This window comes from Embiotoca jacksoni, unplaced genomic scaffold, assembly GCF_022577435.1.
Source record: "Embiotoca jacksoni isolate LCO1_2020_lvr unplaced genomic scaffold, fEmbJac1.0.p SCAF_14, whole genome shotgun sequence".
In the NCBI taxonomy this organism is placed as follows: domain Eukaryota; kingdom Metazoa; phylum Chordata; class Actinopteri; family Embiotocidae; genus Embiotoca; species Embiotoca jacksoni.
The window spans coordinates 7,978,768-8,002,529 of NW_027185274.1; the positions used below are offsets into that span (position 1 = coordinate 7,978,768).

The following is a 23,762-nucleotide window of genomic DNA, read 5'->3' on the forward strand; positions in this document are numbered from 1 at the left end:
TGATGTGTGCTGAAGCCGTGATTCCCAAACAGCCGCCCAGAGACCCTTTGCTGCAGCTGGTGTCCCTCCAGCAGGCGTCTGGCTGCTGGCTGCTGGATCCAGCTCTGTCTGCTGCACTGGGGAAGACCAGCGAGGAGGTGGACAAGTCAAAGCCTGCACCGGTGGGTTCTCGTCAAAGATAATAGATAAGACATTAAAAAGTTATTTTAAAACACATTTCATGACATGGTTTAAAATAATGGCACATATTCAAAAACTGACCAGTTAACTTGAGAGTGTGCATGTTATCTTACTTTCTTTAGCATATAATATTGTTTCTGCTGATTTGGTAAATCAGGTCAACAGTGACGTGTGGGCCACCGTTCTGGCTCTGATCTGGCTTCATGGTTTCAAGAAGGATGCAAAAGAAGAGTGGGAGCTGCTGGCTATGAAGGCTGCCTCATGGCTCCGCTCTCAGAATGGTAGTAACCACAGTAATAAGTACTAAACTGCTGTTTCTACAATCACTTCATCAGTATTAATGCTAATCTGATGCCTTGTTGTTGTTGTTGTTGTTTTTTCAGCACCATGTCTGACAGAGTGTGTGGAAGCAGGAAATGCACTGTTGGGCTGCAGCATGCAGAAAGATGTCCTGGGGCTCTGAGGTCTTTATTAAAATGGTTTCACTTTCAGGATTGGTCGACACAAGCAGATGTACTGCACCCGATAACCTTAATTTTATCAACAATGCACTATACTATCACCCCGTAATAATCAAATACTCTTATTTTATAATGCTATGTATTCTCATTTGGTGTGTTTTGTTGTTCTTGTTCATTGGTCTTTTAAATTTGTCCCTATTTTTGTTGTATAATTGTAAAAAAAAAAACAACAACAGATTTTCATTGCCAAATACTCAACTAACCAAAGATAATTAAATCAACTGTGCCTTTTTTGTCACTTTGTGCCTGTAACAAGTGGAAATAATCCATAATGCTTTGAGTGGCCCATTTATAGGCTTCACACCTGCTTTGTTCTTGTGCTGTAAAATGTGTGTGACACCAGATATTGACGCACACCTCAAGCTATCAGCATACACATACACCACATTGTACCAACTTTAAGACCTGACTGCTTTAACTGAGATGTTTTTTACTCAGCAACAGCAGATAGATGTGTTGTTGTTGTTGTTGTTGTTGTTTTGTCAATCACTGCTGAGTTGTGAAGTGTTTTTGAGATGAAAATTACACTTGGATGAAAACATTTGACTAACTTTGACTAAAATGTTAAGAAGTGATTAAAAAAAAACAAGGTCACAAACTGAAAGCAGGTTTAACCTCCAGGAGCGATGACGTTGAAATCATCTATTTTAAACCGGACAAACGACTCTGTACAGATGTGTTGCAGTTGGACCCTGACTTTTCTCAAGACACAAAATAAAAAGTTAAAAACATCATCACTGGACATCAAAGGACAGTATCACTAAAGCTATTTCAACCACACCTGTACACACAAAGGGTGTTACTGCAAAAGTCACATCGTTTGTGACGACGAACCACTTTGTTCTGGAAAAAGTTGCTTTTAAAATATAAAACTGTGCTTTGTCTGAAATGCGGAAGAAGGGCTGAGTTTTTATACTTTTACATAAAGTATGATGGTGAAGACAGTGCCAGTCAGTTGGTGGGTTTGGTCCAGACTAAAATATCTTAATATCTATTCAATAGATTGCCCTGAAATTTTGAACAGACATATATTCCACCATTCCCCCCCAAAAAAGTTGTAATTAGTTTGACACTCATTGCTTTGAACTGTGGGAGGAAGCCGAGAGAAAACCTACACCAGTACAAGGAGGCAACATGTTGACTTGAGGCAACAGTGCAAACCACTGCAGCACCGAGTTGTCCTGTTAGACTGAAACAAAATTCAAAATGTACTTCAGGAAAAAAATATTGCTATGGATGCAGCACACTGACAAAAGAAAAACTCACTGGTCAAAACTTTGAATCAATAAAAAGTTTGGGAAGCTGTCCATCTTTTTTATGCTGTTTTTTTGTCCTGCACCTGTACCATGCTGGGATTGGATGTGCACATCATTTCTGACATGATGTGTGATGATTTATTAAGTTCTTTTTTTTTTTCTTTTTAAAGTCCTTTTACAAATAAAGCTAGCTCCAAACCTTTGGGACTGTTCCTCCACCAACAATCATCTTAATAGCTTATAGCTGCAGTTTAGATCGAGCCCATGCACAGAATTATCAATGGTATCAACATCTCCTCTGTGTCGTTGTGCTGTTATTGATGGTGTTGTGATCTGCAGTGTTTCTATGTTGTTGCAGTTAAACAGCAGAGTGAACGATTGTTGAGATTTCAACCTACTGTAGTATAAATATTATGCTAAATACTATCTTGCTGTAGGTAAAGCTGTGGTCGGAATTATAATACGATTATTTTTGGATACAGACTCGTATCCAAAAATAAACTCCGCATTCCTGCAGCCATTGTAATTAATCACCAATCACTCGGATCAGAGGAAGAATTTATTTTGATTTATAATCTCGCCAAATTTGGCCTTCAAAACAAAGATGTGAACTACAACCGACGCACACTTCCTGTATCATCAGCCGTCACAGGCTGGTGTCTCCACGGCTTGGAGTGACTTCACGATGAGCGGATAGGTCGGACAAATGACAGGAAAACTCTGGAGGGTGGATCAGTGGGCGTGGCCTGGGTTTGACTACATATTCCCTGTCACTGCTTCCGTGTTGTTACTCCTCCGGATTCTTGGTGCTCAGGTAGGCATCTGGTCACTGTTTTCATGATTAAGACATAAATGAAAAGTACCGCTTCTTGAATAGATCGCAGATGTGTTAAGTTCACCATGTTTATTGCTTTGTACTGCATGTGAGAGTGTTATTGACCTTCAGCTCTACCGCGCAAAGACGGTCATGTCCAACATCATTTTTGGAAAGTAAATTTTAATAAGGACTATACATTTGCTGTAATAATTTCTGCCTCCAAGCAACACATAAAATATTACAGGTCGTTTTGTAATATTTTTCAGTGTGATCCCTCAATCTGTGCGCTCACACATACAGTACAAATACTGTGATTGATTAGACCTGCCATCTTATTTTGAAAATGTATTAAAACATATCCAGGAGTTGCTTTGCTGTAACATGCAGACTTTATCTTTGCAGCCGTAATATTTCAACATTGTCACTTGTTGAAGAGGAACGATGGTGAACTGCTGTGGTCTTATTACTGCCAATAAGGACCCAGGTATGTACAGTGCTGTTATAAAACATAGCAATATACTGTGTAATAGTATATTTTAGTCATACAAAACTGGACTTTCTCAATTTAGAACAAAAATCTCAGAGGACCATTTTTCCCCCTATCTTGGATGAGATAATTATTCAACCATATTAAATTCCATTTACGAAAAATAATTTTGGATAATGTATTGTTTTCCTACTGTACTTTTTAATTTAGTGCTAAATGACTGGATAAGTATAGTAAGTTATCAGCTGCGTTTCTCTGTCAGTTCCTCTGAAGAGCATCGAGGTGGAGCTGGAGGTGAGGGACCATGTGGCTACAGTGGTCTCCACTCTGAACTACGAGAACAAGGAGGACAAACCACTGGAGGCTGTGTTTGTGTTCCCTCTGCCTGGAGATGCAGCTGTCTGTCATTTCAGTGCTCAGATTGGACAGACACAGATTGTAGCTGAGGTGAAGGAGAAACAGAAGGTGAGCTGGACAGTAAAGATTCACTCATTAGAATCAAGCTTTAAAAAAACTGTCAAGTCAGTGACAGATATGTCCTCTGTACTCCAGGCTCGTGAGGAGTATGATGATGCCCTGAGCTCCGGTCAGCAGGCCTTCCTATTGGAGGAGAGCGAGCAGAGTCCTGATATATTCTCTCTGAGTGTGGGCAGTCTGCCTCCAGGAGAGAGCGCCTCCATCAGGCTGGACTACGTCACTGAGCTGGCTGTGCAGGCTGATGATGGACTGAGGTTCTGTCTGCCTGCTGTGCTCAACCCTCGCTACCAACCTCTGGGTCGGGTTAACATGCTCAACATAGTGAACATTATTCTTGCTAGACATTAGCAGTCAGCATATTGTAATCATTTACCACCGTGCCGACATACGACCCTCAGAATTTCTGGCATGGCTGTATCACTGCTGCTTATTTAACGCCTCATTTCTAACATGTTGACAGGAAGTGGAGGTAGTGGAGGTAGTGGAGGTGTCCAGGTGACCTCTGTTCCAGCCTCCCTGGTGCCCTACAGCCTGTCCTTTTCTGCCCGGGTGTCGTCTCCTCGTCCAATCTCTAAAGTGGAGTCTAGCTGTTCCTTGGACTCTCTCCAGTACCTGAACTCAGATCAAACCCAGGCCACAGTAGGTAGAGTGCTAATGTGTCTGCTGTGTGTGGCTGGGACTCCTTCCTGAGAACAACACGTTCTTTTTTTGTCAACTGCAGATCAAGCTGGCTGCAGGACACAAGTTTGACAGAGATGTTGAACTGCTGATTTATTACAAAGACGCCCACCAGCCGACTGCTGTGGTGGAGGCAGGACAGGCCTCTGCTGAGCCCGGTGAGTTTTACTTTGAAGGTCATTTACCAAATCTGATCAACTTAGTTGGAAGTGAGAGATAAGTAATGATATCTTTGAGAAGCTGATTAGTTTAATGTGTTAAATCTAAATAACTGTTGGTGTCTGTTCTTTGTGTGTCAGGCTCTCTGATGGGTGATCCAGTGGTGATGGTGAGCTTGTACCCTGAGTTCCCCCAGTCTGTGATGTCCTCAGTCGCCTCATGTGGAGAGTTTGTGTTCTTACTGGATCGATCTGGAAGCATGGGCTGCTCTATAAATAACAGCAAGCAGCAAGAAACTCGCATCAGCAGTGCGAGGGTACTCATCATGTGTTATCTCTTGTAAAATCTTTCATAGTGTCCGTCTCATGCAGCAGCCTTCACCGTATTTTCCATCTTCCCTTCAGGATACTCTGCTGCTCCTGCTGAAGAGTTTACCAATGGGCTGCTATTTCAACATTTACAGTTTCGGGTCCAGCTATGAACACATCTTCCCGTAAGTCTGTCCCTCATCGGCCCAACCAGTGTCTTCCTGTCTTTGGTATTAAGTACATATATTTGTGTGATGACAGGAAGAGTGTGGAGTACAGCCAACAGACCATGGAGGAGGCTCTGAAGAAGGTTGGGGAGATGGGGGCTAATCTGGGAGGAACAGAGATCCTAAGTCCTCTCCAACATATTTACAGCCAGTCTTGCATTCCCAGTCAGCCAAGACAGGTAATACACACACACACACACACACACACACACACACACACACACACACACACACACACACACACACACACACGCACACACACACACACAAACATACGTACAAACAGGTTGAACAGGTTGCCAGTCACAATCAGAACTTCCGACTGTAATATTTTTAACTTTGCAAATAAAATCATTGTACAGTTAAAAAAATGTGGAAGTTCATATTTACCATAATAAAAACTAGCTGTGTGATACCATGCAACTTATGTGTGAACTCCTCCTCCCTAGCTGTTCGTCTTTACTGACGGAGAGGTCGGGAACACCAAACAAGTCCTCGATCTGGTGAAGAAGAATTCAGGTTCCCACAGGTGAAACCATGGCAACATTCACTCATGATACGTGACAAGTCCGATGTCTGTGTGTATATTAAAACAAGCTGCTGTACTGCAGGTGTTTCTCCTTTGGGATTGGTGAAGGATCCAGCTCTGCTCTTATCAACGGGTTGGCCAAGGAAGGAGGAGGTCACGCTCAGTTCATCACAGGGACTGACAGGATGCAACCAAAAGTAAGATGTTAAACACGAAGCTGTCAAGTTTAGCAATGTAGCAGCAAATATGTGGAGGGACACCAATGCCTTTCCCAACTGTTTGTATATAATCTCAGTTTTCCATTACTTTTCAGGTGATGCAGTCGCTGCGATTTGCTCTGCAGCCGGCTGTGGTGGACATCTCAGTCACATGGGATTTACCAAAGGGAGTGTCTGTCACTGTCCTCTCTCCACCAATTACAGCTCTTTTCCAGGGTCAAAGGTCACTGATTTATGCACAGCTCACTGGACAGGTAGGAGCAGCTCCATCTAATTTTGTGTTTTTCCCTTGGGTATGTGAGGACAGTAATTGACATGATTTCTAACAGTGTAATACTGTGTCAGAGTCCAAAGGCTGCAGAGGGTTGTGTGACGGTGAAGTACAGCCTGGCCGGTCATCCCTCTCAGAACCAGCTGCGCTTCAGTCTCAAACCTGCAGAGGACACTGGGTAAAACAGGTTTTGATACACTGTTCTGTTTTGGTACCTGACCTTCCAGATGTTGATTTTAATTACCTAGAAGAAACAAAATGGTGGCAGGGTGTGAAAAACATGACAGTATTTGAGTAAAGAATATTGTGCTGATACATGACATCTACCATGGTAACTTCACCACTCGCCTCGATTTAGATCGCTTGTGGGTGTGAATGGTCGTCTCCCTCTCTGGTCATTGTTTTTATTGCACCATTTTTCATACTCCATGTGTTGATGGTTAGACTCCAGCTCTCTGTGACCCTGAGCAGGATAACAATGATGTAGAAAATGGAGAAGTCACTGCTAAACAAAAACATTACAACTCTGTTGGAGTGCTTCCTCCTCTCTCCTGTCTGCAGATCAACAGTCCACAGGTTGGGTGCTCGGACTCTGATTCGCTCTCTGGAGATGGAGGAGAGAGAGCGCAGAGGACAGCCAGACGGAGGACTGAAGGAGAAGGTGGTGCAGCTCAGTGTCCAATCAGGAGTGAGCAGCTCCTTCACTGCCTTCATTGCTGTTAACAAAGCCGATGGTGAAGCGATTCAAGGGCCCCTTGTGCGCAGAAATATTCCAATATCCAGAATGTGTATTGTCAAAGGTAAGTGAAATAACTTCTCAGGATTGGAAACCATCTCTGTGTTTAGTATAAAGACAGTACATGGGTGTAAATGGGTGCAAACACTGAACAAATAACATGTATGTGTCGCCATTGCTATTTAATTGATTTACAGCTTCCATGTGAAACACAGTATGTACAGTAGGAGATATTCTTACCCTGGTTTGACTCAGTAGTGAACAAAATATTTTTGAGTAACTTTTACATTCCTTGTAATGAGTTGTGAGTCGTTGTAATAACATTAGACGCCAGTAGTTCAGTTGATATTATGAATTTAATAATTCTCATGTCTTGACCTTATGCTAGGTAAAAGCAGGAATCTGAGGATGGGTGCTGCAATTTTCAAGAGTAAGTATAAAGCTGAATGGCAGAGAGACAAAAGTCCATGCATTTCTATAAAAAGAAAGTCAATTGTTAAACACAGAGGAAACAACACTAAATACTGCATGTTGAATCGGTGACATACAGCCTAGAACAGCAAGTGAGGAAACTGTGTTTCATGGGTGTGAATAGGTGCAAGCTGATCAATCCAGCACACTCCTGTTGCACCATTGCTGTTTCACTTATTTGTAGCTTTAACGTGAAATACAATATGTAGAGGAGGAGATGTTTTTGCCCTGGTTTGCTTCAGTAGTTACTGAAATAAACGTTTCCTAAAGTAGCAAGTAAAGAAAGTTTAGTTATCTTTTTTTTTTTTATATTATTGCAGGACTTTTACACTTTAAAAACTACTTATAATAAGTTGTGAGTCATTGTTTTAAAATCAGAAGCCAGTAGTTTAGTTGATATTATGTATTTATTAATTCTCATGTCTTGATTTCCTGCTAGATGACTGTTACATGGGTGGTGGTGGTGCTGCAAGAGATAAGCATGCCGGTGAATGTCAGATGTAGCTGAGCATCAATGAGAGTAACGGGCAGAGAGGCACAAACGTTTAGCACTTTAACATTAAAAAAAACATTAATAATTTAAAAATTACTGTTGTTATTGCATTTAAATTGTAGATTGGTAGAATGTTTTAACAGCCTTGATCATGGTAACAAGCTCGGAAACCAGAAGTATTTTATTTTCTAATATAATGTCTTGACGTCAACTTTTTTTTTCTATTTTTCAAATCATGAAGGGGATTGCTGTATTATCGGCAGCCCAATTGCCAGGGCCTGTAGTCTTCAATGTAAGTGAAATAACTTATCAGGATTGGAAACCATCTCTGTGTTTAGTATAAAGACAGTACATGGGTGTAAATGGATGCAAACACTGAACAAACAACATTTACATGTCGCCATTGCTATTTAATTGATTTACAGCTTTAGTGTGAAACGCAGTATGTACAGTAGGAGATATTCTTAACCTGGTTTGCCTCAGTATTGAAAAAAATGTTTTTGAGTAACTTTTATATTCCTTGTAATGAGTTGTGAGTCATTGTAATAACATTAGACGCCAGTAGTTCAGTTGATATTATGAATTTAATAATTCTCATGTCTTGACCTCATGCGAGGTAAAGGGAGGAATATGAGTATGGGTGCTGCACCTGTAATGAGTAAGTGTAAAGCTGAATGGCAGAGAGACAAAAGTCCATGCATTTCTATAAAAAGAAAGTCAATGGATAAACACAGAGGAAACAACACTAAATACTGCATGTTGCATCGGTGACATACAGCCTAGAGCAGCAAGGGAGGAAACTGTGTTTGTTTACTAATTCGAAAAGATACTTTAACCTCATCTTTTTTTCTTTTTTTTCATTATGAAATGTTAGTGGATGACGAATTCGAAATGGCCGATGATGTTCCACGTAAGTAAAAAACTAAATGGGATTGCAAACCATATGTGTCTTTTCTATAAAGTGTTTTCTATAAAGACCGTACATGGGCACCATTGATATTTAACAGATCGGCAGCTTTCATGTGAAAACTAATATGAATAGCAGGAGATGTTTTTTTTCCTGGTTTGCCTCAGTAGTCACTGACATAAACGTTTCCTGAACTAACAAAGTTCAGTCATTATGTTTTCTAAAATAATTGTGATTATGAGTAGCTATATGCAAAGAGATGGGACAACTGTGTTTTGATATTTTTTGTCCGCCATATGCTACAACAAAAAAATCCCCTGCTTATCCAAATCCCACTTCTGATGCTCTACATTACATCCAGTGTTACAATGTATGTATGACTTTGTTCAGCAGTCGGTAGACTGGTATTTTATTGTGACAGAGAGGCAGTATTGTAAAGATACAATCACCAGAGACCTGAGTGAGTCTATGAAGATTCAAAATAATCTAAAATGAGGTCAATTTATTTTGTCTAACACTTAAGTTTATGAGCAAATTCCTTCTAAATTAATGGCATCGTCATGATCCTCAGCTGCACGTCGCCTTACAAACTAAAGACAGGCAAATGTGTGTAGAAACAAAATGCTACAAACCCACAAATAACCCACGAAGATTACTTCATCTTTGTTCTTGATTTATTTTCTCTAAAAACTGTTAAATGCTTGAAATGTCTCATCTACATTTTACCTCCATATTTGTATCAAATCGTCCAAATATACTTTTAAAAATGACAGTAAAACATTTTTTTTTTTTTTTTTTTGATGTGTGCTGAAGCCGTGATGCCCAAACAGCCGCCCAGAGACCCTTTGCTGCAGCTGGTGTCCCTCCAGCAGGCGTCTGGCTGCTGGCTGCTGGATCCAGCTCTGTCTGCTGCACTGGGGAAGACCAGCGAGGAGGTGGACAAGTCAAAGCCTGCACCGGTGGGTTCTCGTCAAAGATAATAGATAAAACATTAAAAAGTTATTTTAAAACACATTTCATGACATGGTTTAAAATAATGGCACACATTCAAAAACTGACCAGTTAACTTGAGAGTGTGCATGTTATCTTACTTTCTTTAGCATGTAATATTGTTTCTGCTGATTTGGTAAATCAGGTCAACAGTGACGTGTGGGCCACCGTTCTGGCTCTGATCTGGCTTCATGGTTTCAAGAAGGATGCAAAAGAAGAGTGGGAGCTGCTGGCTATGAAGGCTGCCTCATGGCTCCGCTCTCAGAATGGTAGTAACCACAGTAATAAGTACTAAACTGCTGTTTCTACAATCACTTCATCAGTATTAATGCTAATCTGATGCCTTGTTGTTGTTGTTGTTGTTTTTTCAGCACCATGTCTGACAGAGTGTGTGGAAGCAGGAAATGCACTGTTGGGCTGCAGCATGCAGAAAGATGTCCTGGGGCTCTGAGGTCTTTATTAAAATGGTTTCACTTTCAGGATTGGTCGACACAAGCAGATGTACTGCACCCGATAACCTTAATTTTATCAACAATGCACTATACTATCACCCCGTAATAATCAAATACTCTTATTTTATAATGCTATGTATTCTCATTTGGTGTGTTTTGTTGTTCTTGTTCATTGGTCTTTTAAATTTGTCCCTATTTTTGTTTTATAATTGTAAAAAAAACAACAACAACAGACTTTTCAGTGCCAAATACTCAACTAACCAAAGATAATTAAATCAACTGTGCCTTTTTTGTCACTTTGTGCCTGTAACAAGTGGAAATAATCCATAATGCTTTGAGTGGCCCATTTATAGGCTTCACACCTGCTTTGTTCTTGTGCTGTAAAATGTGTGTGACACCAGATATTGACGCACACCTCAAGCTATCAGCATACACATACACCACATTGTACCAACTTTAAGACCTGACTGCTTTAACTGAGATGTTTTTTACTCAGCAACAGCAGATAGATGTGTTGTTGTTGTTGTTGTTGTTGTTGTTGTTTTGTCAATCACTGCTGAGTTGTGAAGTGTTTTTGAGATGAAAATTACACTTGGATGAAAACATTTGACTAACTTTGACTAAAATGTTAAGAAGTGATTAAAAAAAAACAAGGTCACAAACTGAAAGCAGGTTTAACCTCCAGGAGCGATGACGTTGAAATCATCTATTTTAAACCGGACAAACGACTCTGTACAGATGTGTTGCAGTTGGACCCTGACTTTTCTCAAGACACAAAATAAAAAGTTAAAAACATCATCACTGGACATCAAAGGACAGTATCACTAAAGCTATTTCAACCACACCTGTACACACAAAGGGTGTTACTGCAAAAGTCACATCGTTTGTGACGACGAACCACTTTGTTCTGGAAAAAGTTGCTTTTAAAATATAAAACTGTGCTTTGTCTGAAATGTGGAAGAAGGGCTGAGTTTTTATACTTTTACATAAAGTATGATGGTGAAGACAGTGCCAGTCAGTTGGTGGGTTTGGTCCAGACTAAAATATCTTAATATCTATTCAATAGATTGCCCTGAAATTTTGAACAGACATATATTCCACCATTCCCCCCCAAAAAAGTTGTAATTAGTTTGACACTCATTGCTTTGAACTGTGGGAGGAAGCCGAGAGAAAACCTACACCAGTACAAGGAGGCAACATGTTGACTTGAGGCAACAGTGCAAACCACTGCAGCACCGAGTTGTCCTGTTAGACTGAAACAAAATTCAAAATGTACTTCAGGAAAAAAATATTGCTATGGATGCAGCACACTGACAAAAGAAAAACTCACTGGTCAAAACTTTGAATCAATAAAAAGTTTGGGAAGCTGTCCATCTTTTTTATGCTGTTTTTTTGTCCTGCACCTGTACCATGCTGGGATTGGATGTGCACATCATTTCTGACATGATGTGTGATGATTTATTAAGTTCTTTTTTTTTTTTTTTTTAAGTCCTTTTACAAATAAAGCTAGCTCCAAACCTTTGGGACTGTTCCTCCACCAACAATCATCTTAATAGCTTATAGCTGCAGTTTAGATCGAGCCCATGCACAGAATTATCAATGGTATCAACATCTCCTCTGTGTCGTTGTGCTGTTATTGATGGTGTTGTGATCTGCAGTGTTTCTATGTTGTTGCAGTTAAACAGCAGAGTGAACGATTGTTGAGATTTCAACCTACTGTAGTATAAATATTATGTTAAATACTATCTTGCTGTAGGTAAAGCTGTGGTCGGAATTATAATACGATTATTTTTGGATACAGACTCGTATCCAAAAATAAACTCCGCATTCCTGCAGCCATTGTAATTAATCACCAATCACTCGGATCAGAGGAAGAATTTATTTTGATTTATAATCTCGCCAAATTTTGCCTTCAAAACAAAGATGTGAACTACAACCGACGCACACTTCCTGTATCATCAGCCGTCACAGGCTGGTGTCTCCACGGCTTGGAGTGACTTCACGATGAGCGGATAGGTCGGACAAATGACAGGAAAACTCTGGAGGGTGGATCAGTGGGCGTGGCCTGGGTTTGACTACATATTCCCTGTCACTGCTTCCGTGTTGTTACTCCTCCGGATTCTTGGTGCTCAGGTAGGCATCTGGTCCCTGTTTTCATGATTAAGACATAAATGAAAAGTACCGCTTCTTGAATAGATCGCAGATGTGTTAAGTTCACCATGTTTATTGCTTTGTACTGCATGTGAGAGTGTTTTTTCCCTTCAGCTCTACCGCGCAAAGACGGTCATGTCCAACATCATTTTTGGAAAGTAAATTTTAATAAGGACTATACATTTGCTGTAATAATTTCTGCCTCCAAGCAACACATAAAATATTACAGGTCGTTTTGTAATATTTTTCAGTGTGATCCCTCAATCTGTGCGCTCACACATACAGTACAAATACTGTGATTGATTAGACCTGCCATCTTATTTTGAAAATGTATTAAAACATATCCAGGAGTTGCTTTGCTGTAACATGCAGACTTTATCTTTGCAGCCGTAATATTTCAACATTGTCACTTGTTGAAGAGGAACGATGGTGAACTGCTGTGGTCTTATTACTGCCAATAAGGACCCAGGTATGTACAGTGCTGTTATAAAACATAGCAATATACTGTGTAATAGTATATTTTAGTCATACAAAACTGGACTTTCTCAATTTAAAACAAAAAATCTCAGAGGACCATTTTTCCCCCTATCTTGGATGAGATAATTATTCAACCATATTAAATTCCATTTACGAAAAATAGTTTTGGATAATGTATTGTTTTCCTACTGTACTTTTTAATTCAGTGCTAAATGACTGGATAAGTATAGTAAGTTATCAGCTGCGTTTCTCTGTCAGTTCCTCTGAAGAGCATCGAGGTGGAGCTGGAGGTGAGGGACCATGTGGCTACAGTGGTCTCCACTCTGAACTACGAGAACAAGGAGGACAAACCACTGGAGGCTGTGTTTGTGTTCCCTCTGCCTGGAGATGCAGCTGTCTGTCATTTCAGTGCTCAGATTGGACAGACACAGATTGTAGCTGAGGTGAAGGAGAAACAGAAGGTGAGCTGGACAGTAAAGATTCACTCATTAGAATCAAGCTTTAAAAAAACTGTCAAGTCAGTGACAGATATGTCCTCTGTACTCCAGGCTCGTGAGGAGTATGATGATGCCCTGAGCTCCGGTCAGCAGGCCTTCCTATTGGAGGAGAGCGAGCAGAGTCCTGATATATTCTCTCTGAGTGTGGGCAGTCTGCCTCCAGGAGAGAGCGCCTCCATCAGGCTGGACTACGTCACTGAGCTGGCTGTGCAGGCTGATGATGGACTGAGGTTCTGTCTGCCTGCTGTGCTCAACCCTCGCTACCAACCTCTGGGTCGGGTTAACATGCTCAACATAGTGAACATTATTCTTGCTAGACATTAGCAGTCAGCATATTGTAATCATTTACCACCGTGCCGACATACGACCCTCAGAATTTCTGGCATGGCTGTATCACTGCTGCTTATTTAACGCCTCATTTCTAACATGTTGACAGGAAGTGGAGGTAGTGGAGGTAGTGGAGGTGTCCAGGTGACCTCTGTTCCAGCCTCCCTGGTGCCCTACAGCCTGTCCTTTTCTGCCCGGGTGTCGTCTCCTCGTCCAATCTCTAAAGTGGAGTCTAGCTGTTCCCTGGACCCTCTCCAGTACCTGAACTCAGATCAAACCCAGGCCACAGTAGGTAGAGTGCTAATGTGTCTGCTGTGTGTGGCTGGGACTCCTTCCTGAGAACAACACGTTCTTTTTTTGTCAACTGCAGATCAAGCTGGCTGCAGGACACAAGTTTGACAGAGATGTTGAACTGCTGATTTATTACAAAGACGCCCACCAGCCGACTGCTGTGGTGGAGGCAGGACAGGCCTCTGCTGAGCCCGGTGAGTTTTACTTTGAAGGTCATTTACCAAATCTGATCAACTTAGTTGGAAGTGAGAGATAAGTAATGATATCTTTGAGAAGCTGATTAGTTTAATGTGTTAAATCTAAATAACTGTTGGTGTCTGTTCTTTGTGTGTCAGGCTCTCTGATGGGTGATCCAGTGGTGATGGTGAGCTTGTACCCTGAGTTCCCCCAGTCTGTGATGTCCTCAGTCGCCTCATGTGGAGAGTTTGTGTTCTTACTGGATCGATCTGGAAGCATGGGCTGCCCTATAAATAACAGCAAGCAGCAAGAAACTCGCATCAGCAGTGCGAGGGTACTCATCATGTGTTATCTCTTGTAAAATCTTTCATAGTGTCCGTCTCATGCAGCAGCCTTCACCGTATTTTCCATCTTCCCTTCAGGATACTCTGCTGCTCCTGCTGAAGAGTTTACCAATGGGCTGCTATTTCAACATTTACAGTTTCGGGTCCAGCTATGAACACATCTTCCCGTAAGTCTGTCCCTCATCGGCCCAACCAGTGTCTTCCTGTCTTTGGTATTAAGTACATATATTTGTGTGATGACAGGAAGAGTGTGGAGTACAGCCAGCAGACCATGGAGGAGGCTCTGAAGAAGGTTGGGGAGATGGGGGCTAATCTGGGAGGAACAGAGATCCTAAGTCCTCTCCAACATATTTACAGCCAGTCTTGCATTCCCAGTCAGCCAAGACAGGTAATACACACACACACACACACACACACACACACACACACACACACACACACACACACACACACACACACGCGCGCGCGCGCACACACACACACACACACACACACACACACACACACACACACACACACACACGCACACACACACACACAAACATACGTACAAACAGGTTGAACAGGTTGCCAGTCACAATCAGAACTTCCGACTGTAATATTTTTAACTTTGCAAATAAAATCATTGTACAGTTAAAAAAATGTGGAAGTTCATATTTACCATAATAAAAACTAGCTGTGTGATACCATGCAACTTATGTGTGAACTCCTCCTCCCTAGCTGTTCGTCTTTACTGACGGAGAGGTCGGGAACACCAAACAAGTCCTCGATCTGGTGAAGAAGAATTCAGGTTCCCACAGGTGAAACCATGGCAACATTCACTCATGATACGTGACAAGTCCGATGTCTGTGTGTATATTAAAACAAGCTGCTGTACTGCAGGTGTTTCTCCTTTGGGATTGGTGAAGGATCCAGCTCTGCTCTTATCAACGGGTTGGCCAAGGAAGGAGGAGGTCACGCTCAGTTCATCACAGGGACTGACAGGATGCAACCAAAAGTAAGATGTTAAACACGAAGCTGTCAAGTTTAGCAATGTAGCAGCAAATATGTGGAGGGACACCAATGCCTTTCCCAACTGTTTGTATATAATCTCAGTTTTCCATTACTTTTCAGGTGATGCAGTCGCTGCGATTTGCTCTGCAGCCGGCTGTGGTGGACATCTCAGTCACATGGGATTTACCAAAGGGAGTGTCTGTCACTGTCCTCTCCCCACCAATTACAGCTCTTTTCCAGGGTCAAAGGTCACTGATTTATGCACAGCTCACTGGACAGGTAGGAGCAGCTCCATCTAATTTTGTGTTTTTCCCTTAGGTATGTGAGGACAGTAATTGACATGATTTCTAACAGTGTAATACTGTGTCAGAGTCCAAAGGCTGCAGAGGGTTGTGTGACGGTGAAGTACAGCCTGGCCGGTCATCCCTCTCAGAACCAGCTGCGCTTCAGTCTCAAACCTGCAGAGGACACTGGGTAAAACAGGTTTTGATACACTGTTCTGTTTTGGTACCTGACCTTCCAGATGTTGATTTTAATTACCTAGAAGAAACAAAATGGTGGCAGGGTGTGAAAAACATGACAGTATTTGAGTAAAGAATATTGTGCTGATACATGACATCTACCATGGTAACTTCACCTCTCGCCTCGATTTAGATCGCTTGTGGGTGTGAATGGTCGTCTCCCTCTCTGGTCATTGTTTTTATTGCACCATTTTTCATACTCCATGTGTTGATGGTTAGACTCCAGCTCTCTGTGACCCTGAGCAGGATAACAATGATGTAGAAAATGGAGAAGTCACTGCTAAACAAAAACATTACAACTCTGTTGGAGTGCTTCCTCCTCTCTCCTGTCTGCAGATCAACAGTCCACAGGTTGGGTGCTCGGACTCTGATTCGCTCTCTGGAGATGGAGGAGAGAGAGCGCAGAGGACAGCCAGACGGAGGACTGAAGGAGAAGGTGGTGCAGCTCAGTGTCCAATCAGGAGTGAGCAGCTCCTTCACTGCCTTCATTGCTGTTAACAAAGCCGATGGTGAAGCGATTCAAGGGCCCCTTGTGCGCAGAAATATTCCAATATCCAGAATGTGTATTGTCAAAGGTAAGTGAAATAACTTATCAGGATTGGAAACCATCTCTGTGTTTAGTATAAAGACAGTACATGGGTGTAAATGGGTGCAAACACTGAACAAACAACATTTATGTGTCACCATTGCTATTTAATTGATTTACAGCTTCCATGTGAAACACAGTATGTACAGTAGGAGATATTCTTACCCTGGTTTTACTCAGTAGTGAAACAAATATTTTTAAGTAACTTTTACATTCCTTGTAATGAGTTGTGAGTCGTTGTAATAACATTAGACACCAGTAGTTCAGTTGATATTATGAATTTAATAATTCTCATGTCTTGACCTCATGCTAGGTAAAAGGAGGAAGAGGAATCTGTGTGATGGACCTGAAATGAGTAAGTATAAAGCTGAATGGCAGAGAGACAAAAGTCCATGCATTTCTACAAAAAGAAAGTCCATTGATAAACACAGAAGAAACAACACTAAATACTGCATGTTGCATCGGTGACATACAGCCTAGAGCAGCAAGTGAGGAAACTGTTTCATGGGTGTGAATAGGTGCAAGCTGATCAATCCAGCACACTCCTGTTGCACCATTGCTGTTTCACTTATTTGTAGCTTTGACGTGAAATACAATATGTAGAGGAGGAGATGTTTTTGCCCCGGTTTGCTTCAGTAGTTACTGAAATAAATGTTTCCTAAAGTAGCAAGTAAAGAAAGTTTAGTTATCTTTTTTTTTATATTATTGCAGGACTTTTACACTTTAAAAACTACTTGTAATAAGTTGTGAGTCATTGTTTTAAAATTAGAAGCCAGTAGTTTAGTTGATATTATGTATTTATTAATTCTCATGTCTTGATTTCCTGCTAGATGACTGTTATATGGGTGGTGGTGGTGCTGCAAGAGATAAGCATTGATGTCAGATGTAGCTGAGCATCAATGAGAGTAACGGGCAGAGAAGCACAAACGTTTAGCACTTTAACATTTAAAAAAAACATTAATAATTTAAAAATTACTGTTGTTATTGCATTTAAATTGTAGATTGGTAGAATGTTTTAACAGCCTTGATCATGGTAACAAGCTCGGAAATCAGAAGTATTTTATTTTCTAATATAATGTCTTGACGTCAACTTTTTTTTTTCTAATTTTCAAATCATGAAGTTAATTTGTGTTCCTTCTCCACCCAAAATGCCATGGCCTGTGGTGCTCCAAGTAAGTGAAATAACTTATCAGGATTGGAAACCATCTCTGTGTTTAGTATAAAGACAGTACATGGGTGTAAATGGGTGCAAACACTGAACAAACAACATTTATGCGTCGCCATTGCTATTTCATTGATTTACAGCTTCAATGTGAAACACAGTATGTACAGTCGGAGATATTCTTACCCTGGTTTGCCTCAATAGTGAAAAATGTCCAGTCATCTTTTTTTTTATATTTTTAAGTAACTTTTACACTCCTTGTAATGAGTTGTGAGTCGTTGTAATAACATTAGACGCCAGTAGTTCAGTTGATATTATGAATTTAATAATTCTCATATCTTGACCTCATGCTCGGCAAAAGGACGCAGAGGAATCTGTGTGATGGACCTGTAATGAGTAAGTATAAATTTGACTGGCAGAGAGACAAAAGTCCATGCATTTCTATAAAAAGAAAGTCAATGGATAAACACAGAGGAAACAACACTAAATACTGCATGTTGCATCGGTGACATACAGCCTAGAGCAGCAAGGGAGGAAACTGTGTTTGTTTACTAATTCGAAAAGATACTTTAACCTCATCTTTTTTCTTTTTTTTTTTTTATTTTGAAATGTTAGTGTCTGACGAACCAGAAATGGCCTTTGGTGTTCTACGTAAGTAAAAAACTAAATGGGATTGGAAACCATATGTGTCTTTTCTCTAAAGTGTTTTCTACAAAGACCGTACATGGGCACCATTGATATTTAACAGATCGGCAGCTTTAACGTGAAAACTAACATGTATAGCAGATGTTTTTTGTCCTGGTTTGCCTCAGTAGTCACTGACATAAACATTTCCTGAACTAACAAAGTTCAGTCATTATCTTTTCCAAAATAATTCTGATTGTGAGTAGCTACATGCACAAGTTGCAATAAGTTGTGAGTCATTGTTTTAAAATCAGAAGCCAGTATTCTTGTTGATATCATATATCTATTAATTGTCATGTCTTGACTTCCTGCTTGATAGGTGGTCTTGATCTTTGTGGTGGTGCTCCAACAAGTAAGCACACCGATGAATGTCAGACGGACAAAAGTCAACCAGTAGTTTTGCTGATATTATCAATTTAATAATTCTCATGTCTTGACCTCAGGCTATTTAAAGGGAGGAATATGAGTATGGGTGCTGCATCTGTAATGAGTAAGTGTAAAGCTGAATGGCAGAGAGACAAAAGTCCATGCATTTCTATAAAAAGAAATGTCACTGACATAAACATTTCCTGAACTAACAAAGTTCAGTCATTATGTTTTCTAAAATAATTCTGATTATGAGTAGCTACATGCACAGAGATGGGACAACTGTGTTTTGATATTTTTTTTTTTCGCCATATGCTACAAAAAAAAATCCCCTGCTTACCCAAAACCTACTTCTGATGCTCTACATTACATCCAGTGTTACAATATATGTATGACTTTGTTCAGCAGCAGGTAGACTGGTATTTTATTGTGACAGAGAGGCAGTATTGTAAAGATACAATCATCAGAGACCTGAGTGAGTCCATGAAGATTCAAAATAATCTAAAATGAGGTCAATTTATTTTGTCTAGCACTTAAGTTTATGAGCAAATTCCTTCTAAATTAATGGCATCGTCATGATCCTCAGCTGCACGTCGCCTTACAAACTAAAGACAGACAAATGTGTGTAGAAACAAAATGCTACAAACCCACAAATAACCCACAAAGATTACTTCATCTTTGTTCTTGATTTATTTTCTCTAAAAACTATTCAATGCTTGAAATGTCTCATCTACATTTTACCTCCATATTTGTATCAAATCGTCCAAATATACTTTCAAAAATGACATTTTACTTTTTTTTTTTTTTGATGTGTGATGAAGCCGTGATTCCCAAACAGCCGCCCAGAGACCCTTTGCTGCAGCTGGTGTCCCTCCAGCAGGCGTCTGGCTGCTGGCTGCTGGATCCAGCTCTGTCTGCTGCACTGGGGAAGACCAGCGAGGAGGTGGACAAGTCAAAGCCTGCACCGGTGGGTTCTCGTCAAAGATAATAAATAAGACCGGGAGTTATTTTAAAACACATTTGATGACATGGTTTAAAATAATGGCACACATTCAAAAACTGACCAGTTAACTTGAGAGTGTGCATGTTATCTTACTTTCTTTAGCATATAATATTGTTTCTGCTGATTTGGTAAATCAGGTCAACAGTGACGTGTGGGCCACCGTTCTGGCTCTGATCTGGCTTCATGGTTTCAAGAAGGATGCAAAAGAAGAGTGGGAGCTGCTGGCTATGAAGGCTGCCTCATGGCTCCGCTCTCAGAATGGTAGTAACCACAGTAATAAGTACTAAACTGCTGTTTCTACAATCACTTCATTAGTATTAATGCTAATCTGATGCCTTGTTGTTGTTGTTGTTGTTGTTTTTTCAGCACCATGTCTGACAGAGTGTGTGGAAGCAGGAAATGCACTGTTGGGCTGCAGCATGCAGAAAGATGTCCTGGGGCTCTGAGGTCTTTATTAAAATGGTTTCACTTTCAGGATTGGTCAACACAAGCAGATCTACTCAATCTTACAATCTCTACATTGCATATGACTGCACCATCTGCTCTTTATCATATAATGTGCGTTAGTATACCTGCACTGTGCTTCATCTATCCAGGATGAGCTATGCATGTTGTAAAATGACAAATGAATTGTTTTGTTTTGCACCCTGACCGTTGCTTTGAATGTGAAATGATTTAATCCTGAAAAATGAGTAGCCTCTATAAATAAATAAAGGTGAGGCTTTGGAAAAACAAAAACAAAGTGTCACTCATAAATTATGGATATAAACAGTAAGACAAACAGTTTGCGAAATCATGGTTACATTATTCAAAGGGGATACTTTAATATATGTTAACATATCAAGAAGTCCATTAACTGTGTTATTGTTTTGTCTGTGTTAACACATTTAAAATGAGCGTGTCACGACGTTTAATTTGAACATATAAACACCATTTGAAAATTGATATTATTGATTTTGAATGTGTTACTGTGTCTATATACAGTCTGTGGTGTTAACACGTTTTCTAGCAATTGAGAGAAACACACACACACACATTTATTTTAATTAGCCGATACCACATCCATATTATTTGACTGGAATCCTGGATCCGAATCACAATCTAGACAAACAACAAAATAACTCCCATAATGCACCTGTTCGTTTCCTTAGAAACGGTCTGTTGTCTCTCCACAGCTTCCTGTTCAGCAAAACCGAGAGGAGTTTTATCACATGTTTGTAGAAGGGTTTTTACAGAGTAGACAGACTGCTGCAACGTTCAGGGAAGTGGCTGTCATAAGTTTTACTAGATTTAGGGTAAGTATGTGAAAGTCCGGCTACGCCATCGGTCAATTCATCAAGTGTATCGTCAATAAGATAAGTTTACGTGGAGAGAGACAGCAATGCAAAACAGGCTGCCTGCCATTTCACAGAGCTTTCAATTGGGAAAATATCGACATCAAATTGACCTGATAATATCTGAGTAACACATTGAGGTGGTCGGAAACGAGAAATTTTGAATAATCTTTTTAGCACGTTCCCGTAAACGTACTTTTTCTTGCGCGTGCATGTTGTGCTCTTATTAAATTACACAAATTTGTTGATCATCGGCCAAGTCGACTCATTAATTCACCACAACATCCCATGTTGCAGGTGAGACGATGGCTGGACCTCCAGTGGACCTATCTTTTAAAAACATCACCAGTCTGACAGGTAGGCTACTATCTGTCTCTAAAGATTTTCAGTCTGTCCTAATTTACAGTGTATGTGTTATTTATGTTACATTTCAACATGCTGTGAGTTTGTTTGCAAAGTTTCTCTTGTAAAAAAAAAAAGATTTAGATCTCAGTGAAGCTTCCTGGTAAAAGAAAAATAATTAGAAGTTTTTAAACTTTGGAAAAGATTTTCATTGTACGTATGTGTATAGATTTGATTTATCAAACGAACGTGTAACAGCTCAAACTAATTTCTCTATTTTTGTGCGCGTAATGCATCCACTTTTATAAATCAATCAATATATGCCCTTGAAACAGGCCACCATGAATACAACATTGCACAAAATCAAACAAATCAACAAGCCAGTGCTTAATATTCACTTCATATTCAGTGTATTTTTTTAAGAGAATTGTGCGGTTTCAGATGCATGGACAAAGGAACCCACCAGGGGTCTGCGGCCTTTAAAGAGAAATTCAGAGAATAAATGCCGAAGTCACTCTCTGCGTCTCAGTAACAACAACATCACAGACCTTCATGACCTGCAGAGGACTGTCAACCACTTCCTGGCTGAGCCATCAAGTCTCACCTGGCTGGATCTTTCATTCAACAAAATCATTCACATAGACCAAGTGAGTTCCCCCTGCCTGGCTTGTGTGTTTTCTTGCTCAGTTTTTTTTTAGTCGTCTCCGACTCTCTCCGAATCTCACACATAAAGTATAAATAACTGTTTAGTGTTAGTTGGCTCATAAAAAAAAATCCGTTATAAAGAAATATGTCTATTTGGGCATTAGTATATCGTTTTATTCTTGTCAGATAAAATATGTGTCACAGTACATCTGTAATTTGTGTATGTGTGTTCCAGGTGTTGTGTGAGCTGCGTGACCTACGTGTGTTATATCTTCACGGCAACAGCATTTGTGTTCTGTCAGAGGTGGACCGGTTGGGAAAGCTGCCACATCTACAGTCCATCACTCTACATGGAAATGTCATAGAAACCAACAAGGCTTACAGGTGAAGACTTTCTTAACTTTAACAAATTTACTCTCAACACACACATCCTGCTGAGCTGTAATAAGTTAACAAAGTGACATACTGTTGATTTGCAGTCATCGTTTTATGGTTCTGTATAAGAACTGAACATTACAGAGCATCCAGAATTAATCCACAGCAGCTGGTAGGTTTCTGTGAACAGAACCAGTCAGCACCTCATACACTGAGACGTGTGTACTGAGGGATTTACTCTGCAAGAGTGCAATTATAACATGAGTGTGTATGTGAGACACGAATCTTGGCAAGCATGTAGCTGCATAACACTGCAACAGGTGCTGAAATGCAGATCAAGTTCATATTACAGATCCTAGTCTGCATAGCAACACTGGTTCCCACCGCACGCACGGTGGGGTGCAGAAAGAGGTGTCGCTGGTAAAAAAAACCTAAAAACTATCAGTCAGTCAATGCAGCATATATGTGTAGCACCAGTGGCATATAGATCAGATCTACTTTTAATTAACCTCTTGAATTACAATGAATTAAAAAGACCAGAAGATTGGGGAGCATTTATGTCAAGAGGGAATGCCCATCCATGAACTGATAAGGAGACCTAAGACTACATCTGTCACCATCTTACAATGCTGTGATTGCAGCTATACACCAATCCTCTGTGATTGGTTCCCCACCGTAATTAATGCTTGTGGTAATTTGCACATGAGGCTGGCTGCAGGTTTCATTGTGATTGAGCTGTACTGTTAATAAGGTTGGAGATTCGGCAGTCAGCCGAGACCAATAAAGGGACTTGAATGAAACCTTTCTTCTACTCTTGAGTCCAGTGTACGTTTAATTGAGTTTGCGTAGGTACAGGTCATTTTTCCCATATAGATGCATACAATATGTTCATAAACCAGGTAGCGTGTGTCTTTCTGTGTCCAGGAATCGTGTGATTTCTGTTTTGCCTCAGTTAAAGACGATGGACTTCAGTGCTGTGACACGGCAGGAGCGAGAGTTGGCAAATATCTGGCAGCACAACAACCGCAGCAGAAGCAGCAAGGAGACTCTCCAGTGACGGCTCGCTCTTCTCTTCTTCATTTCTCTCTCCAAAACATAGCTAATGAATTGCTAAAACGTGATAAGGAGGCAAATGGCAGAGTGCTTCTGATATTGGTGTGGTTTTTGAGATGTTCGATGTTTTTTTACTGGTGATCTTTTTATAACAAAGTTGCAAGGTTGTTGCTGTTAATGGCCGTCTGCAGCATTACTGAGGCAACTCCTCAGATATGAGCATGGTGGAGGTCAATATTCATTTACTAAGACGTGAT

At 40.5% G+C, this 23,762-nt stretch overlaps 3 protein-coding genes across 26 annotated transcripts in view; all 3 read left to right on the forward strand.

Annotated features, from left to right (window-relative positions):
• LOC138197162 (von Willebrand factor A domain-containing protein 5A-like) overlaps nt 1–11,548 on the forward strand; it is a 38,668-nt gene extending 27,120 nt beyond the window's left edge. For 8 of the 18 annotated variants that reach the window (XM_069147759.1, XM_069147770.1, XM_069147762.1 and 5 more), the window contains 3 exons: nt 16–161; nt 338–461; nt 564–2,008. In XM_069147759.1, coding sequence (XP_069003860.1) covers nt 16–161; nt 338–461; nt 564–643 — 350 coding nt within the window. In that variant the 3' untranslated portion in view covers nt 644–2,008. Of the gene's footprint in view, nt 1–15; nt 162–337; nt 462–563; nt 2,009–2,672; nt 2,772–3,176; nt 3,259–3,523; nt 3,727–3,813; nt 4,037–4,198; nt 4,378–4,459; nt 4,575–4,715; nt 4,892–4,979; nt 5,069–5,144; nt 5,290–5,559; nt 5,640–5,721; nt 5,837–5,952; nt 6,112–6,186; nt 6,307–6,689; nt 6,929–7,252; nt 7,295–7,774; nt 7,823–8,069; nt 8,121–8,702; nt 8,739–9,548; nt 9,695–9,870; nt 9,995–10,096 lie in introns of those variants that run through there. The other 10 variants (XM_069147760.1, XM_069147771.1, XM_069147777.1 and 7 more) reach the window with 8 other exon arrangements.
• Nucleotides 11,549–12,211: 663 nt separating this feature from the next.
• Nucleotides 12,212–20,697, forward strand: LOC138197166 (von Willebrand factor A domain-containing protein 5A-like). 7 transcript variants are annotated; one of them, XM_069147790.1, is made up of 21 exons: nt 12,213–12,310; nt 12,716–12,797; nt 13,064–13,266; nt 13,354–13,576; nt 13,739–13,917; nt 14,000–14,114; nt 14,256–14,431; nt 14,520–14,608; nt 14,685–14,829; nt 15,162–15,241; nt 15,324–15,438; nt 15,555–15,713; nt 15,805–15,908; nt 16,292–16,530; nt 16,855–16,896; nt 17,663–17,713; nt 18,319–18,354; nt 18,707–18,739; nt 19,575–19,720; nt 19,894–20,017; nt 20,123–20,697. In XM_069147790.1, exons 2-21 carry the CDS (start codon nt 12,755–12,757, stop codon nt 20,200–20,202), a joined length of 2,382 nt encoding a protein of 793 aa, XP_069003891.1. In that variant the 5' UTR covers nt 12,213–12,310; nt 12,716–12,754; the 3' UTR covers nt 20,203–20,697. The 7 variants fall into 7 exon arrangements, 5 of the variants coding, with proteins under 5 accessions (XP_069003895.1, XP_069003891.1, XP_069003892.1 ...); XM_069147791.1 differs by having other exon boundaries at nt 18,334–18,354; XR_011178189.1 differs by lacking the exons at nt 19,894–20,017; nt 20,123–20,697 and adding an exon at nt 18,065–18,099 and having other exon boundaries at nt 12,212–12,310; nt 18,334–18,354; nt 19,575–19,599.
• Nucleotides 20,698–20,781: 84 nt separating this feature from the next.
• Nucleotides 20,782–23,684, forward strand: lrrc51 (leucine rich repeat containing 51). Its single transcript, XM_069147802.1, has 5 exons — nt 20,782–21,051; nt 21,388–21,447; nt 21,874–22,079; nt 22,313–22,461; nt 23,377–23,684. The coding sequence occupies exons 2-5, from the start codon at nt 21,396–21,398 to the stop codon at nt 23,507–23,509; spliced, it is 540 nt and encodes a 179-aa protein (XP_069003903.1). The 5' UTR covers nt 20,782–21,051; nt 21,388–21,395; the 3' UTR covers nt 23,510–23,684.
• Nucleotides 23,685–23,762: the final 78 nt, after the last annotated feature.